The sequence below is a fragment of the Leucoraja erinacea genome, chromosome 7, assembly GCF_028641065.1.
Source record: "Leucoraja erinacea ecotype New England chromosome 7, Leri_hhj_1, whole genome shotgun sequence".
Classification (NCBI taxonomy): Eukaryota; Metazoa; Chordata; class Chondrichthyes; order Rajiformes; family Rajidae; genus Leucoraja; species Leucoraja erinaceus.
The window spans coordinates 19,096,238-19,111,560 of NC_073383.1; the positions used below are offsets into that span (position 1 = coordinate 19,096,238).

The 15,323-nt window shown below is 40.6% G+C and overlaps 1 protein-coding gene and 1 long non-coding RNA gene across 4 annotated transcripts in view; one reads left to right on the forward strand and one right to left on the reverse strand.

Moving 5' to 3' along the window:
- ube2e3 (ubiquitin-conjugating enzyme E2E 3 (UBC4/5 homolog, yeast)) overlaps window positions 1–8,502 on the reverse strand; it is a 74,225-nt gene extending 65,723 nt beyond the window's left edge. Inside the window, exons 1-3 of one of the 3 annotated variants that reach the window (XM_055637870.1) lie at window positions 8,375–8,502; window positions 7,457–7,646; window positions 6,947–6,997 (exon numbers count right to left, since the gene is read on the reverse strand). In XM_055637870.1, coding sequence (XP_055493845.1) covers window positions 6,947–6,997; window positions 7,457–7,641 — 236 coding nt within the window. In that variant the 5' untranslated portion in view covers window positions 7,642–7,646; window positions 8,375–8,502. Of the gene's footprint in view, window positions 1–6,946; window positions 6,998–7,456; window positions 7,647–7,873; window positions 8,045–8,112; window positions 8,216–8,374 lie in introns of those variants that run through there. The other 2 variants (XM_055637868.1, XM_055637869.1) reach the window with 2 other exon arrangements.
- Window positions 8,503–8,544: 42 nt separating this feature from the next.
- On the forward strand, window positions 8,545–10,064 carry LOC129698693 (uncharacterized). The gene is made up of 2 exons (XR_008723702.1): window positions 8,545–9,246; window positions 9,567–10,064. It is a non-coding gene; the product is annotated as an uncharacterized LOC129698693 (long non-coding RNA).
- The last annotated feature ends 5,259 nt before the right edge of the window (window positions 10,065–15,323 follow it).

Below are 15,323 nucleotides of genomic sequence, written 5' to 3' on the forward strand. Positions count from 1 at the left end.
CCCAAAGTATTCAACTGCCAAAAACTGCATTGCAGATTTTGGGATTCAACAATATGCCACTGTTATTTTCTCCAAGGTTGCTTTCTTCAGGTCTGTGAGATCAGTGAAGGGAGAGGTATCAGCAATAGGATTGTTGATCAGACTGAGGACCAGTTTTTGGTTCATGGAGATAAGTTTCATAATCAGCAGCATGACTTACAGAGAAACAGGGATGTGGGCAGAGACCGCCACCAACTTTGGTTGGCGGGGGGGAGAGGGGGGGGGAAGAGAGGCAAAACTTAAGAGGCAACATTACTTGATGGTGGGAGAAGGGCTTAAATCTACAGCAGGTTCAGCAACAGGGTGGGGAGAAGTGGTGAGGTTTGGGAGGTTTCATTGTGCTCACCACGCTGAATTTAGCTACATGATTTACTTACTAGCATACCACTATATTCCCGTCTGCACAGCATAGAAACATAGAAAATAAATAGGTGCAGGAGTAGGCCATTCGGCCTTTCGAGCCTGCACCGCCATTCAATATGATCATGGCTGATCATCCAACTCAGTATCCTGTTCCTGCCTTCTCTCCACACCCCCCTGATCCCTTTAGCCACAAGGGCCACATCTAACTCCCTCTTAAATATAGCCAATGAACTGGCCTCAACTACCTTCTGTGGCAGAGAACTCCCGAGATTCACCACTCTCTGTGTGAAAAAAGTTTTCCTCATCTCGGTCCTAAAAGATTTCCCCCTTATCCTTAAACTGTGACCCCTTGTTCTGGACTTCCCCAACATCAGGAACAATCTTCCTGCATCTAGCCTGTCCAACCCCTTAAGAATTTTGTGAGTTTCTATAAGATACAAGTTCCCCTGCCCAAGAAATGATGCAAATCCCTGATGCCAAATGTGTACTATGGTCACATATGTAATTTGCATCCAGCAAAACAGGATCAAATTTCCATGTCGGCACAGTTTAATCCCAGGCATGTCCACAAACGTGATTTACTAAAGTTCCAATCTGTGCACCTAGAATTGGAGAATTTAAATGTGATGCAAACCAATTCAGATGCACATTTTCAGTACCAAACTGCAATTTCTGCAAACTCATCCTGATTTCCTGAGCATTGGTCCAGCCATCCACAAGTTTAAACTAAGCTTATTTAAATAAGAATGATTATATACAACTTATCAGGAGGAACCATTGTTTTTATTCAAACCAAAAGACATCTCCTCCATGTCCCAAGTTCTACCCTTTCCAGTTTGGTCAATGACATCATTGAAGGTAATTGACATCAAATGTTAACTTCATTCTCTCTTCCTACACCCTCCCCTATCAAATAGTACCTGAACTGTTGAGCATTATAACTGCAGTTATGTTGTTAATGCAGGAAATACCCTTTATTAGGAGCTATTATCCCCAATTACAATGGGAAAAAGCATACCAAACTTTGAAATTTTAAATCAAAATTAAATGTACACATGCTCATCGACACAGTAAGAGTCAATACAGGGGTAAATTTGGACTTCAGGATAAATCAATGCCAACAAGTAAAACCTGTAGAGTACCATCTCGCAGAGAATGATCCCAGCCTAACCCTCCCTATTCTCCCTATTCTGCAAGAAAAAACTACATTGAAGACTCAAACTGGCGATCGACGTAACTGCCGGCGATCGAGGCGACCGGAAATCGTAGGCGCAAGAACATTTAATGGTTAAATCTGTTCAAGCTTTGAGCAATAATTACAGTAGCTTGAAGAGAAACGATGTGAAAAATGTTTGTCCAAAAGGAACTTGCACAATTACTAAGGTTTCTATGGCCAGGTTGCAGTGGGTGAAGGTGGTGAAGCTCAAACATTGGCATAAGCACTTCATGGAATATGATTGCCCTTTCAAAAACATGTTAACTAGCAGCCAATTTGTACAACCAAGAGGCACAAGAACAATCTTAAACTTTTAGCTTAATGTGTTCAGCTGTGTTCTTCATTTATGATATCTTTTGATTCCTTGCAGGAAAGGTAGCAAGGGAACACAAGAAATTTAGGAGCCAAAATATTCTATTTTGCCATATTAGCTAGTTAGTGTAGGTACTACTTGCACTAGTTTTCATTTACGATTTTTGTACAATCTCACCAGGATCCTGAAGCTGTGGTGCAGTTCCTGGTAATTTTGCTGCTTGAGAAAAACAACATATGAAACTAGATAAATTGTCACACTAAAACGATGCGGGTGATAAGCCATGTTTACACCTGTGCATTTGGACAAGGAACACTTGAACAAGAGAAAAGGATTTATCATCCATTCATGCAAAAATCTCCTCTTTAGTGATGGCATTAGCGTAATTAGTAGAATTTGCACCTTTAATGGAATGACATATGTGAAGCCTAAATTACACAGGTTTGTTATGTGTTAAAGCTGATAAAATACAGATACAGGGGGAACTTTGAGACTTTGGTTCCAAATTCTACAGAGCATGAAGAGCTTGTTGGGCAATTACAGACAGATTAGTAAGTGTTAACATCTGACACACACGTCCAGGAAGAATGAATAACACTCCGTACAAAATTTCTGATGCTCAAGGAAAAGTACTTGGATCTGACGAGAACTACAAAATCTAATGGCTTTGTTTGATTATCTGGAAACTTGAATGACCAATTTTTTTTTTGTAAGGGTAACATCACACAGTTCACTCAAATTCCAATTGCATGCATTACAATTTTAAAAAATTAGAATCTGCAACTGGTTTAATTTACAAAATAATTTAATTTATTGGTAAGCTTTAAGAAACCAAATCACACCGATTCCAAAATACAACATTAAAAAAAAAAAAAATCAAGATTACTTTAATTTAATCCTGTATTTCACCATCATAACTTTTATTCCAAAGATAAAAGTATTTCAACTATTTTTGCAAAATTGGAAGTTGTAATATTTCTACTGTTCAGAAAATGCCTGTCCTTAAAAACATACATGCAGAATCTTAAAACCAAAATTCGCATCAATTTATTAATATTGGCCTATTGCATTACCAAGACTAACCAGATTCTAGTGATATCAAGGATTTATTAATATTACCAATTCCATTCAAATATTTGTACAGCAATTTTTTAGAAATAAAATCTCCATAACACCTATAACATATCAGCACTGACTTTTCAAATAGTTGAGGGAAAGATACGTAACTGTCACATACAAAATGTTCCTGCAGCACAAGAAATCCTTTTTGCATCTGCATGTTGTAATATTAAATATCTGTATGTAAAGTGTTTTAAGTGTGAGCCAAGTTTAAAAATATTTTACTCTATCATTTCATTTCACAAAACAAGACACACCTAAATTCAAGATATTTACAAGTTGTTCTTAAAGGTTCCAAGACAAGTTAAGCTTTACAAGTTTACTATAAGAGTGGTGCTTAATAGGGGAATAGTGTTCAAATTGTTGGTGTGGCTAAAATACAAGAGCTGGAGGAACGTAGTGCATTAGGCAGCATTTATGGAAAGAATGGACAACGATTCAAGTCCGGACCCTTCCTCAGACAGAACTTCAATTGGAGAAAAGCAGATCAATTCTGCCTTCTTTGAACTATACTTATGACTTAAAATAGAGCTGCATTTCACAATTAACATTCTAATAACAGCCACAAAATAGTGACAGACTTTGTCCAAGAATCTCTATGATGACAAGATATACAAAAATGTTTTTTTTTTTTTTTAAACAAACTTGTTATTATTCCATGGAGCAAAACTGTGTACCCAAAGCAAAATATAATAGTCATAAGAGTTATAGAGTTTTTTTACAAGATGGATGGGCCTTTCAGTCCAACTCACATTATGTTGCTGACTGTTTGGTAGACAATTCCCCTGGACCCATTTGCCTGCGTTTGGTCTATATCCCTCAAAACTACTCTTATCCACATACATGTCTAAATTCTTCTAAACATTTTTTTATTGTACCTGCCTTTATGACTTTCACCAGCTGTTTGTTTGACATAACCATCATCCTCAGGCTGATAAATTTGTCCCTCTGGACCGCTTCAAATCTTTGCCCTCTCACCTCAAGCCTACAACCTGCAATTTGAGAACTGGCCATTTACCTTATCTATGCCTCTCGTGATTTTATATTTCTGAAGTCACCTCTCTGCCTTCTAGTCCCCAAAGAAAAAGAGCCCCATGCCTACATAGCCTCTCCTTATAGTTCAAGCCTAGCAGTACTGCTAACATTAATCTGAATATTTTCTGCACCCTTTCCAGCAGAATGACATCCTTCCCACAAACCATAACTGTACACAACATTAACTGTACACAATACTCTACATGACATCCCGATGTTTTCACTCAATGCCCCGACCAAAGGAAACACCATCATCATCCGGTCTACTTGTGCCACCACTTTCAGGGAAGTATTCTATGAATCCATTGCTCGCTCATTTCTCCTCACACACCCCTCTGCCTCCTCCAGCATTTCCCCTGTAACCAGAGGTAAAACACTTGCTTTCTGTCAGTCTAGGGCGAGCTGGAGCTCCTGTTTACCAGTTTCCGTTTCAATTCCACTTCCCCAACCGACTTGTCTATCCTTGGTCTCTGCCACTGCCAGAGTGAGACCATTCGTAAAATAGATCACATATTCTGCTTGGATGTCCTACAACCCACAGCTTGAACACTCAATTCTTCAATGTCAGGTAAATCACTCACCCCGCCCCCAAACTCCACCCCCTCTCATCTGCCCAGCTAGCTCTACCACCCACTCCACTCAATCACACCTTTCATTCCACTCCACCCTCCCACCACCCAGTTCCTTTCCTCTTTACTGACTTATTACCCACCTGTCCTTACACCTGGTCCCCCATTTTTCTTCCCCAACACTCCCCTCTTCATACTACCCCATGCCCCCTACAGTTCAACATTTCACTCCCCACCTTTCTTCTTAGATTCTCCATTTGTACTATTTTGACTTCTCCACATCACTTCCAACCTTGGTTACTATTTCCACCCTTCTCTCCCACATCTGCCAGTCAATCCCTCTTTACCTGGATCCACATGTCACGGGCCTGCTCTTATCCACCTGCTCTTATCCCCTCGCTTTTCGCCAGCCATCTCTCCTCTGCTCCAATCTAAGTAACAATCCCACCTGAAACACTATCAGCATTTCCCTCCACAAATGCTGGCTGACCTGTTGAGTTGCTCCAGCAAAATATATTTTTCTCATGTACCTGTACCTTTAGGTCTGCCTGTTCTACACTCTGCAGGGCGTTGTCAGTTACTGGACAAGTCCTGTCCTGGTTTAACAAAATGTAAAAATACAGCATTTACAAATTTGAAAGACTAAACTAAACACCCCAATAAAGTTCTTCTTTCTCTCTGCAAAAGGAATACTTGAAACAAATGTTTTGCCTCCATAGATATTCCTTCCTCATTAGATATTTCTCTTCTGTGGATCTACAGGGAACCCACTTTAAAAATATATAAAGAATGCCTCAATAATATATTTTTATTTTTTAAAAACATAACCCAGTATGTTGTTTCTGCCTTTAGCCTATCTGTCCAACTCCACTCCCGAGAAGTGTCTTAGAACATTTTATAACATTAAAGTGATATACAAAAGTTATAAAAACTGCAAATTAGATTGAGGCACAATGGAAGAAATTAGTCCAATTTTCCCTTCAAAACCTCCTGCTAATTTTCAAAGAAACCGAGGATTTATTTTCCAAGATAAATGTAGGAAAGAATTGATACATCACATGTCAGAAAAATGTTTAAAATCTTCAAAAAATTAATTCACAATTAAATAATGACCTAATTTGTCATGCAAATGATATGGAATTTCAATTCGATTTTAAGATTTCACACTGAACTAAATTATAATTGTAGTCATTGAGCAGAAAAATGCATTTCTCACACGTCATTTATTATCTCAACTCAAGAAACAAACAGGACAATATTTTCATGAGTATGGGATGCTTTGATTTTGTTAAAGTCATATATAAACCAAATCCAATAAAATGCAGCTAAGGCGTACTTTCAATTACAAAACTCCACCAAACATCAAGATATCTAAACTATATTTGACACAAAAATGTGTTACTTTGTGTGATCTGATAAAATTACAGTCTTCGTGTGGTCTGATTAAATAAAACAATTTGAATAGACAGCCAACTAATAAGCACCAACACCTTTGAAAAAGTACTAATTGTATTGTGTAGTTCTAGCATACCAATATCACCAAATTTCAAATACTAACATACACAAGCAGCACAGAAACATGATTTTTGACACACCATTGATAAAAAAAACCCTTAAAGTTTACAATGCCTCCAAACTGTCCAAGACCAATAAACTAATAGCGATCCTACCCAGATTATGACTAATTTCTTCTGCAGAGTTCTGCAAGGTGAGCTTATTTCACTTTCACCCCAAAAATGTTTCAGGTAGAACTGAAACACCACTAATTTGACTACTGAGAGCAATTATTGTAACTAAAATAAGTTAATCAAACCAAGAGTAAAATTTGAAGTTGTGATGGTTCAATTCATAAGAATTTTAAATATTAACCAAGCAATGTTTCATATGAAAACAAAAATAACTATACTTCATCGTCACAAATCACACCAGCTAATTCTTTGCTGTCAACTTTCCCACCTCAAATGCAACTTATTTCAACAAAGTTATCAATGTCATTCACAACTGCTTAAAACGTACAGAATCACTCAAAAAAAAGTATTTATAAAATTTCATTGAGATATTGGCATGCTTTCAAGTTTACAAGCAAGTCCATTATTTACTGTCACAAACGCCAATAACCATTGCTCAATTTACGTTTTATCTCGTGCCCTTAAGATGCTAATTACATACAAATGCCTGCGTTTATCCGAGAAACATGTATCCACTCATATGACTGACATTCATTTAAATTACATCTCTGTAATGCAACCAAAATCACATATTGCAACCTGCTAATTGATCAACCTCACTTACCTGCAGTTCGGGGGCGGATCCAGTGTGATTTCAGCCAGTTCCTTTTGAATTCTGAAAATTGATGGAGATACTCAGTACAAAATACTGTGCTGCAGTTAGATGTAAAAGAACGATTACAGTGCCCTCTATCACCATCCTTTTCTCAGCAGCTCACCCAACCAAAGTGGAAAACATGGCTGCTTCCTCTTTGTTCTCAGCAGCGTTATACTCAAATCCCATAACAGGACAAGTTTTCATAAATTTCCACTATCTGTCGCTTGACAATGTATAAAATTTTGACTACAAATGGTAGAAGAGTACAGTAAATATTCAAATAAAGCAGATTAATCCCGGTAGACATCGGCTTTCCCCAAATTATTCTCTTTTCAAGTTTATATGCAAATGAGGAGAGGAGTGTTTATATTGACATATTCGATAAGGACTTTAAAGGAGTGCAACCAGAATTGGCAAAATGCCGGTACTCAAATGCTAAAACAGATTTTAAATAAAGGAAGAAATGGCCGGACTTACCTTTTAGCGCTGGTGGAGAGTTTTGCTGTTGTTTTGCTGGATACCTTGGGGTCTTTCTTTTTCGGCTGTTGCTGTGAGGATGGCTCTTTCCTCTCCTCCTGCGGGTTGTCACGCTGGTCGGCATCCGAGCTCCCACTGCTCGTACTCGGACTCTCGTCGTCAGACCTCTGTCTGTCGCTGGACATTTTACCTTAAGCGTCAAAAGAAGCCACTGCTATCAGCACACTTGCCAAAGGAGAAGGGATAAGTCGGCCGAATACTATTTAAAACTAACTCGCCGCATGGACATCAACAAGCAATGCTTGTGGCCACAGATCGGACGACCAGACAACAACGTTGCCTTTTTCCTCTTTCCCTCCCCGCCCCCCTTCCCTCCAAAGGATATAAAAACACACACTTTGCATTGGATTTACATACCATCGACGGAAATTAGAAGCATTATTTAAGAAATATAAAGTATATCCTTAGCACAAAAAAAACCAAGTTGTATTTGTATGGGGGAGGGAAGTGGAGAGAGAAATCTCTCTCCTGCACAACGAGGTTTTGTTGTGTAAGGTGGCACTGCTGGGGATTTTAACATTACAGGATCTTGACGGTCATTTAAACGAAAGGGGGGGGGGGGGGGGGGGTTGGCAGTGAAAAGTCAGGACTTATACTGAAGCAGTTAAGGGCATAAAGCCGAAAGCAGGTCAGGTTGGGAGATATGTGTCCGGCTTGGGTGACTATTTTTCTTTCAGGGTACATTTTAAAATAACGAGGGGCGCTCCAATCAGCGTGGTCTCAGCCACTGATGCGTGAACTCTGCTCACTCCACAACCGCTGGAACAATGAGGAGGAATTTATCAAGTTTCCCGACCGAATGCTCTACCTTTTGAGAGGAGGGGGAAACAAAAAACTGACGGCCAACTTCCTCCGTACCTTTTATGAGAGTGATCCGAGCCCGAGGCCTGTGGCCGAAATGACGGGTGGCCAGCCGATGTCCAAGGGAGGGCTTTTAAAACAAACAACTGCTTCTTTTAACAGAAAAATAAATGTGGGGGGGGGGGGGGGGGGGGGGGGGGGGGGGGGGTGGGGGGGAAGGAGGAGGAGGAGGGGGGGGGGGGGGGAGACGATCCAAGGAAGGGGGAGGCAGGGAGAAAGGAAATTAAGGGGGAAAAAAGTGTCAGGAGCCCGCGATGTGAATCATTTGATTCCGAAAACGAGCTCAAGTTCTCCTCGGCCACACACACACGCTCGGCTGTTTAATTCGCCTCCCGCCGCCGGCGCACCGATCGCGCCGAGTCAGCAGCACTGAGTGCGCGCCGCCGCCGCTCTGCACATGCACGAGGACGCGCGGCGAGGGCAGCAGCAGCGGGAGGTATGTGTGTGTGTGTGTGTGTCGCGCGCCCCCGCCCACCCGCCTGCCTCGTGCACGGGCGGAGGCGCGCGGGCGACCGTTAACGGCCGAACGGACACGTGAGGGACGGAGGTGGCGCCCGCCCGCCCGACGGCTGGTTCTTGCCGGCTCCTGCTGCTGCCGCATCCATCGTGGGATTACAACATTGATCTATTTATTGTTTCAATGCCTTTGACAAAGGACAGGACTTGTCCCCCAAACCCAAGTCCGAAAGGAAGTTATCAACTCATCTCAGAGGCTTTTGCACGTTCGGGACATTCGCACAGATCAGGAGTAGGTTTGCTGCCAGATCTAACAGTACACGGATTGTTACTATTGAACTATTTATCTCTTTGGAGTTGTCCGCTGACCAAACATACCTTGCTCTGTAGAGGATTCGAGACATAAAACAGAGGTGAGCCTTTTCTTAACCTTTCATCGTGTGTAATTAAATTAAAGTGTATTCTTTGCATTAAAATAATTATTTGAACCTATGGTCACTGGATGATCTACATATTTGAAGCGGGTGTGTGAAAAGAAAAATCGTGGTACTAAAGTTCGTGATCTTACTTACGGAGTGGATAACATTACCTCGTCTGCAGCCGATGACAAGGTGAGCTCGGAATGTGTGTTTCACCTTAACCTCGGGCAGGCGAGTAAACGCTCTTGTCCTAGGATCTTTGCTCTTGTCTACTGCAGACCTTCAGAAAATCTTGTTCCTTTTTTTCTTCTCAGCTTTTAGTGTACGGGATGAAATGCACAAATTTCAAATGGTCAGTCAATTGTCCTGCTGAAGAAGAACAGAACGTGTTGGAGATATTCATCTGGTCAGATAGCATCTGTGGAGAGAGTAATTGATGAGAAGGCCTTCCCTGTCACATCAATTACACACTGAGTTTCATCACTACACCAGCTGCTCTGGAGGCGTCTACGTCGCCGATGAGGCAGTCATCCATTTCTTTCGGGAACATGCATTTACTAAGAAGCTCTGGGGAAAAAAAGGCATTTGTATTTGTGGAGGTTCGTGCTGAACGGCCAAAGGTTACAGACTGGTACATTCCAACCTCTACAGATGGATCTACTGCAAGGATGTCATGATTAAGGGCCACAGTTTAAGGTCCTCTGACCATTGCACACTGAGAGGCTGGAGCCTTGGACTTTCACTTGTGAATGATAAAATTATGTTATCCTTTCGATTGTTATTGCACAAATAAAATGTCTTACTAACTTCAATCAAGTTGTCTTACTAACTTCATTAAGTTTTTTGGGCAGGTTATCAATGAAGGTGGGGCAGTAGATGTTGCCTATATGGATTTTAGTAAAGCATTTGATAAATTCACCCATAATTGGTTAATCCAGAAGTTTAAAATGCACAGGATTTACAGTGATTTGATTGTATGGATCCATAACTGGTTTACTGATAGAAGACACCGTTGTGATGGAAGGATAATATTCAGGCTGGAGATCTGTGACAAGTGGAGTTCTGCAGGGATCTGTCCTGGGACCTCTGCTGTTTGGGATATATATGCATGACTTGGATGTAAATATACATAGGGTTAGTAAATTTGCAGATGACACCAAGATTGCTAGATCGCAGACTGCGAGGAAGGCTGTTAAAGTACACAGTGGAATCCTGATCAGCTACAGAAATACGCGGACAAATGGCAATAGTGTTTAATCTGAGCAAATGTGAGGTGTTGCACTTAAGGTGGTCAAATATGAAGAGAAAAAATTCAATTAATCGCATTACTTTTAACATCATTGATGGACAAAGGATACTTGGGGTCCATGTCCATAACTCCCTGAAAGTGGCAACACAAGTGGAAAGGGTAATGTGGTAAAGAAGGTATATAGTACCATTGCTTTCATAAGTCTGGGCATTGAGTATAAGAGTCACAGTCAGCAGCTTTATCAGGCTTTGGATCGGCCACATTTGGAGTATTGCATGCAGTTTTGGTCGCCCCATTACAGGAATGATGGCTTGGAAAATATGCAGAGGTTTTCCAGAATAATGACTGGATTAGGGTGTATTAGCTGTAGGGAACAGTTGGACAGACTTAGATTGTTTTCTCTGGAATGCCAGAGGTTATGGGGGACACCTTTTTTAAAAAACTGTGTAAAATTATTAGAGGCATAGATGGGGGGAACCGTCAGAGAGTCAGAACCATTTTTCCTGGATGGAAAAATCAAATGTGTGAGGGTGTAGGTTTTAGGTGAGAGGGGAAAACTTTAAAGGAGATGTACAGCACAAGTATTTTTACACAGAGGCTGGTGAGTGCCTGGAGCGTGCCGGTGGTGGTTGAGGCAGATACAATAGTGGCATTTTAAATACTTTTGGGTAGGCATATGGATATACAGGAAATGGAGGGATATGGATTATATGCAGGTAGATAAGAGTTGGTCTTGGCATCATGTTCGGCACCATACTATTGTATTCTAAATCTAATGGCAATTTGTTTTTCTTTCTAATAATGTGAAAAGTGGAGTTCTATCTATTATAATTCCCAAATTTAAGGAATAAAATATTTTCTAAAAATCTGCTGAGTGATAAAAATGTTAACATATCTGCTCATTGTTGACCTCATTAGAAATTTGGAGATGAAATAAATTTTAAATTGCTGAAAGACAGGACTGGGGAAGAACGAATGAATGTAGCAGTCTATGAAAGGCAGAAAAGATTAAATTGCAAAAGCTGTTAGAAATGAAAGAGATATCGAAACGTGGGTCCAGTGGAGACATAACTGAGATTGTTACTTTTACACATATAGTCAAGCTTCATTGGAGCAAATAAGTGTAATGAAAAGTAGGAGTTGTATGTGGACTGAAAGCAGATGTTCCACCTAAACACTGCCAATCAATGTTTGCTCTCCTTATTGTAGAGGAAATAAAACACAGTGAAGGGGAATAAATATAGAATTCTCTCCTGGAAAGCGTGTTTCTGGACCCTCGATGCTGATAATGTGTAACAGAAGAGCAGGAATTGGGTCTTCTGTGATTGTGTGGAAGCTGTGTGGGATGCAAAGGGTGTTGCTAATGATTAACAATGTCATGACAGGAATAGTAGGTATGTTACAAAACTTACCTTCAGCGGCGCTGCAGTTCTGTCACTGCCTGTGTGCGCGACTTTGGCGCCTTTGAGAGGGGGGGCGGGATAAAAATGCCGTTTTTTGCCAGCCTGTTGAAATCGATTTTCGTCAGGCTGTTTATCTGTTGAAGAATAATCGCTCCGACGTCGGTTTTATTAAGTTTTCTTTTAAACTGCACTGGATATTTTAATAGCAGCAGTAATTTAAAAATCAACATCTAAAGCCGTCAACACCGACAACGGGGCCGGATTTCACGTACGGGACAGGTAAAGGAAAGCCGTTTATTTTACATATAAACGTGCTTCTTTGGATGCCTTTAATCAAAATTTTACGTTGTGAAAAGGTGGCTTAGGACCCATACGAACTGGCAGTATTTTTCCTGCCGATATGGGGTTTAAATTCACCGCAACCGCAACGTTCCAAATGATCGCGTTCCACAAAAACCCACTTGCAAGATGATTAAAATGGCCATTAATTTACGGGAATTAAACACTAAATTCCTTCCATTTGGCCTATAAATTCATGACAATGAGATTTAAAAATTATGTTATATTGTGAATTCTTGTGTGAATGTCGTTTGGACACAGGCTATTTAAAAATGTTAACCTTTTCTTAAGAAATTGATAGATGTTTAGATCTAGTAATTGAATTTTGTAATCAGCTACAATTAGGCAACTAACTAATTATGTGCTTTAATTTCAGGTCATCCAAGTAAGATTGTTTCATATTTGTTTCAGAATGCTTCAATCTATAATAACTGAAAATTTCATTCAGTTCTTTTAATTTTTAAGAAAGTTATGGGCTTTTGACTGTCCTTGATCACAGCTTTTGAGTTAAGTCAATGGAAAAGCAATGGGGAACAAGATGCTAATTTCCGAGTATGAAAATGGCCGTAACTTTTTTAATACTGAAGATATGAAAGTGAAATAGGTTTCAAATTAAACTTCTTTATATGCTTTATCTGATGGGATAAATTGTGGACTTGATTTTAAAAATCTCAAAATTTTGTAACATTGCTAGGAATAGTGTTCAGAATGCAGAAAAAAGAGAATAGGGTTAGAAAAATAGAAACATAGAAAATAGGTGCAGGAGTAGGCCATTCGAGCCATTCAATATGATTGTGGCTGATCAAGGGTTAGGTATGTGGATTCAGTGCTGGATCTGCAGGAAAAAGTGGAAGGTGATTAATTAAATATGGAAGTCGGCTGGGTAGAGATAATTACATTGGACACCCTATTGTGATTCTGGTTGCGCTTGGCATGAAAGTGGAAGTGTGACTATCGCAGCACTGGTGGAATCATAATTGAGTTGCACCATTGAGCTGCTGACTTTCAACTCTTGCAACCAATGTTCAGTTCTGGCCTTCAGTGGTGTCCGTCTGAAGTTTACACACTTCCCCGTGATTATGTGGGGTTTACTCCAGGGTACTGTTGATTCCTTCTGCATCTCAAAGATAAATGGGTTGACCACTATTTACCCCCTAGTGTGAGGGAGAATTAATAGGAATATGGGAAAAATAGATTGAATAGAAAATTATCAAAGAATGGGATTGCTGTACGAGCTGGTATAGATTCTGGGTCAAAATAGTCTATTTCTGTTTTGTGACGTCTTGAAATAGCAGATATGACAGCTTGGGGAAATGGAATAATACCCGTAATGGAAGCAAGGCAGAAGAAAATATAATATAAGGTATTGCGTGAGATGCTGGGCATATTATAGAAATTAGTTGTTGGCCTATCATCAAAAATAGAGGCCATGGTCAGCAAAAGCAAGAATTAGAAACAATTGTGTGATAGTGATTCCCACTTACTTGTTTGAACATTGCTTCCTAATGTCATGTGTGTAAATGCCAAGGCCAGTTACCCACAGCACCTTTGGAATTAATTTATTTAGCTCATGTTTGGACCAAACCTCTGAAGTTAAGGGGTCTTGACAAAACCCAAAGTGAGCATTGGTGTGAGGAAGGTAATGATAATTTCTACTTGATGAAAATGGCACCCTTCCTCACGTTAAGATTTGAAAATGGACTCATAGAAACATAGCAAATAAGTGCAGGAGGAGGTCATTCGGCCCTTCGAGCCAACACCGCCATTCATTGTGATCATGGCTGATCGTCCCCAATCAATAACCCGTGCCTGCCTTCTTCCCATATCCCTTGACTCGTGGGGCTATAAAAGACTCAAAGTGCTGGAATAACTCGGCGGGCCAGGCTGCATTTCTGGAGAACATAGATGAGTGATGTTTGAAGTCAGGACACTTGTCAAGGGGCAATAGGTAGCCAAACAAAATGTGTCCTGTTTGCTTGTGACAAGGCAGACAACTGTCCACATTGTCAGACAGATGGCACTGTGGTGTACTGAAACAGTGTAGCTATTTCTGCTGTACGTGTCTTCAAAATTGCAACTTACACAGCCACTAGTGTTTCTGGTCACATTATCTTTATTGCATGCAGTGATCAGTTTTCTTAATTTCACATGGAATTCAGCAAATTAGCTGAGATTGGCTTCAGTGCTGGCAGGGACTAGAAGGAAGATAAGATGTTTTGCTCTGCACTTCTGGTTGAAGATGGATGCAAATACTTAAACGATCCCTTTGGTTAATCACAGTTGAATGTCTTCATGCCCCAAAATGTTCTTGAATCCTTAACGCCGCAATAAATCACCACAATTCAGGCAAGGCTACTTAACAACTGTATACAGTCCTTTGTAGCCTTACCAGGTTGATAGCTCACATTTAGGTACACACTAGACCAAGTGGGACCCATTGGGTCCCTGTCATACGGGATGTCTGGTCCCCCAACACAACCCGTTCCCCCACCACAATATTCCACCACTCACCCGTTCCCCCAACGCAATATTCCACCACTCACCCATAGCCCCCAACTGTGCAGGGGCGGCTCATTTCTCCTTATCCCCCAGCACTACTCCTATTCATCTTCCCTCTTTTTAAACTTTTAAAAAAAATGCAAGCACTTGCTGTCAGGACTTAAAAAAAAATCCAATTCCACTTCCCCTGCCTCCCCAGCACCCTCCCCCTCCTGTTTAGCCTCCCTCTGCCAGGAATCAGTGTTCTGTGATTACAACATTGTTGCAAATGAGATCCCATTGTGACGTCGTCATAGCTGTAACTGCCACTGCTGTGTTCAAGTCATTCAAGTCAAAATATAACATCAATTTGAACGAAACTTGATGAAAACACACCACAAGACAATTGTGAGTAAGGTAGTGCAAAGATTATTGCGCCATCATGTACCGTTTTGGCAACATAATTTCAGGAACACACACACACACACACAGAAACAAACAAGATGAGAGTTTTAGTAATATATACGAGACCAAGTGGGACGTATTGGGCCCCGATCCCCCAATGCAATAACCCACCAATCGCCCATTCCTCCAACACAACA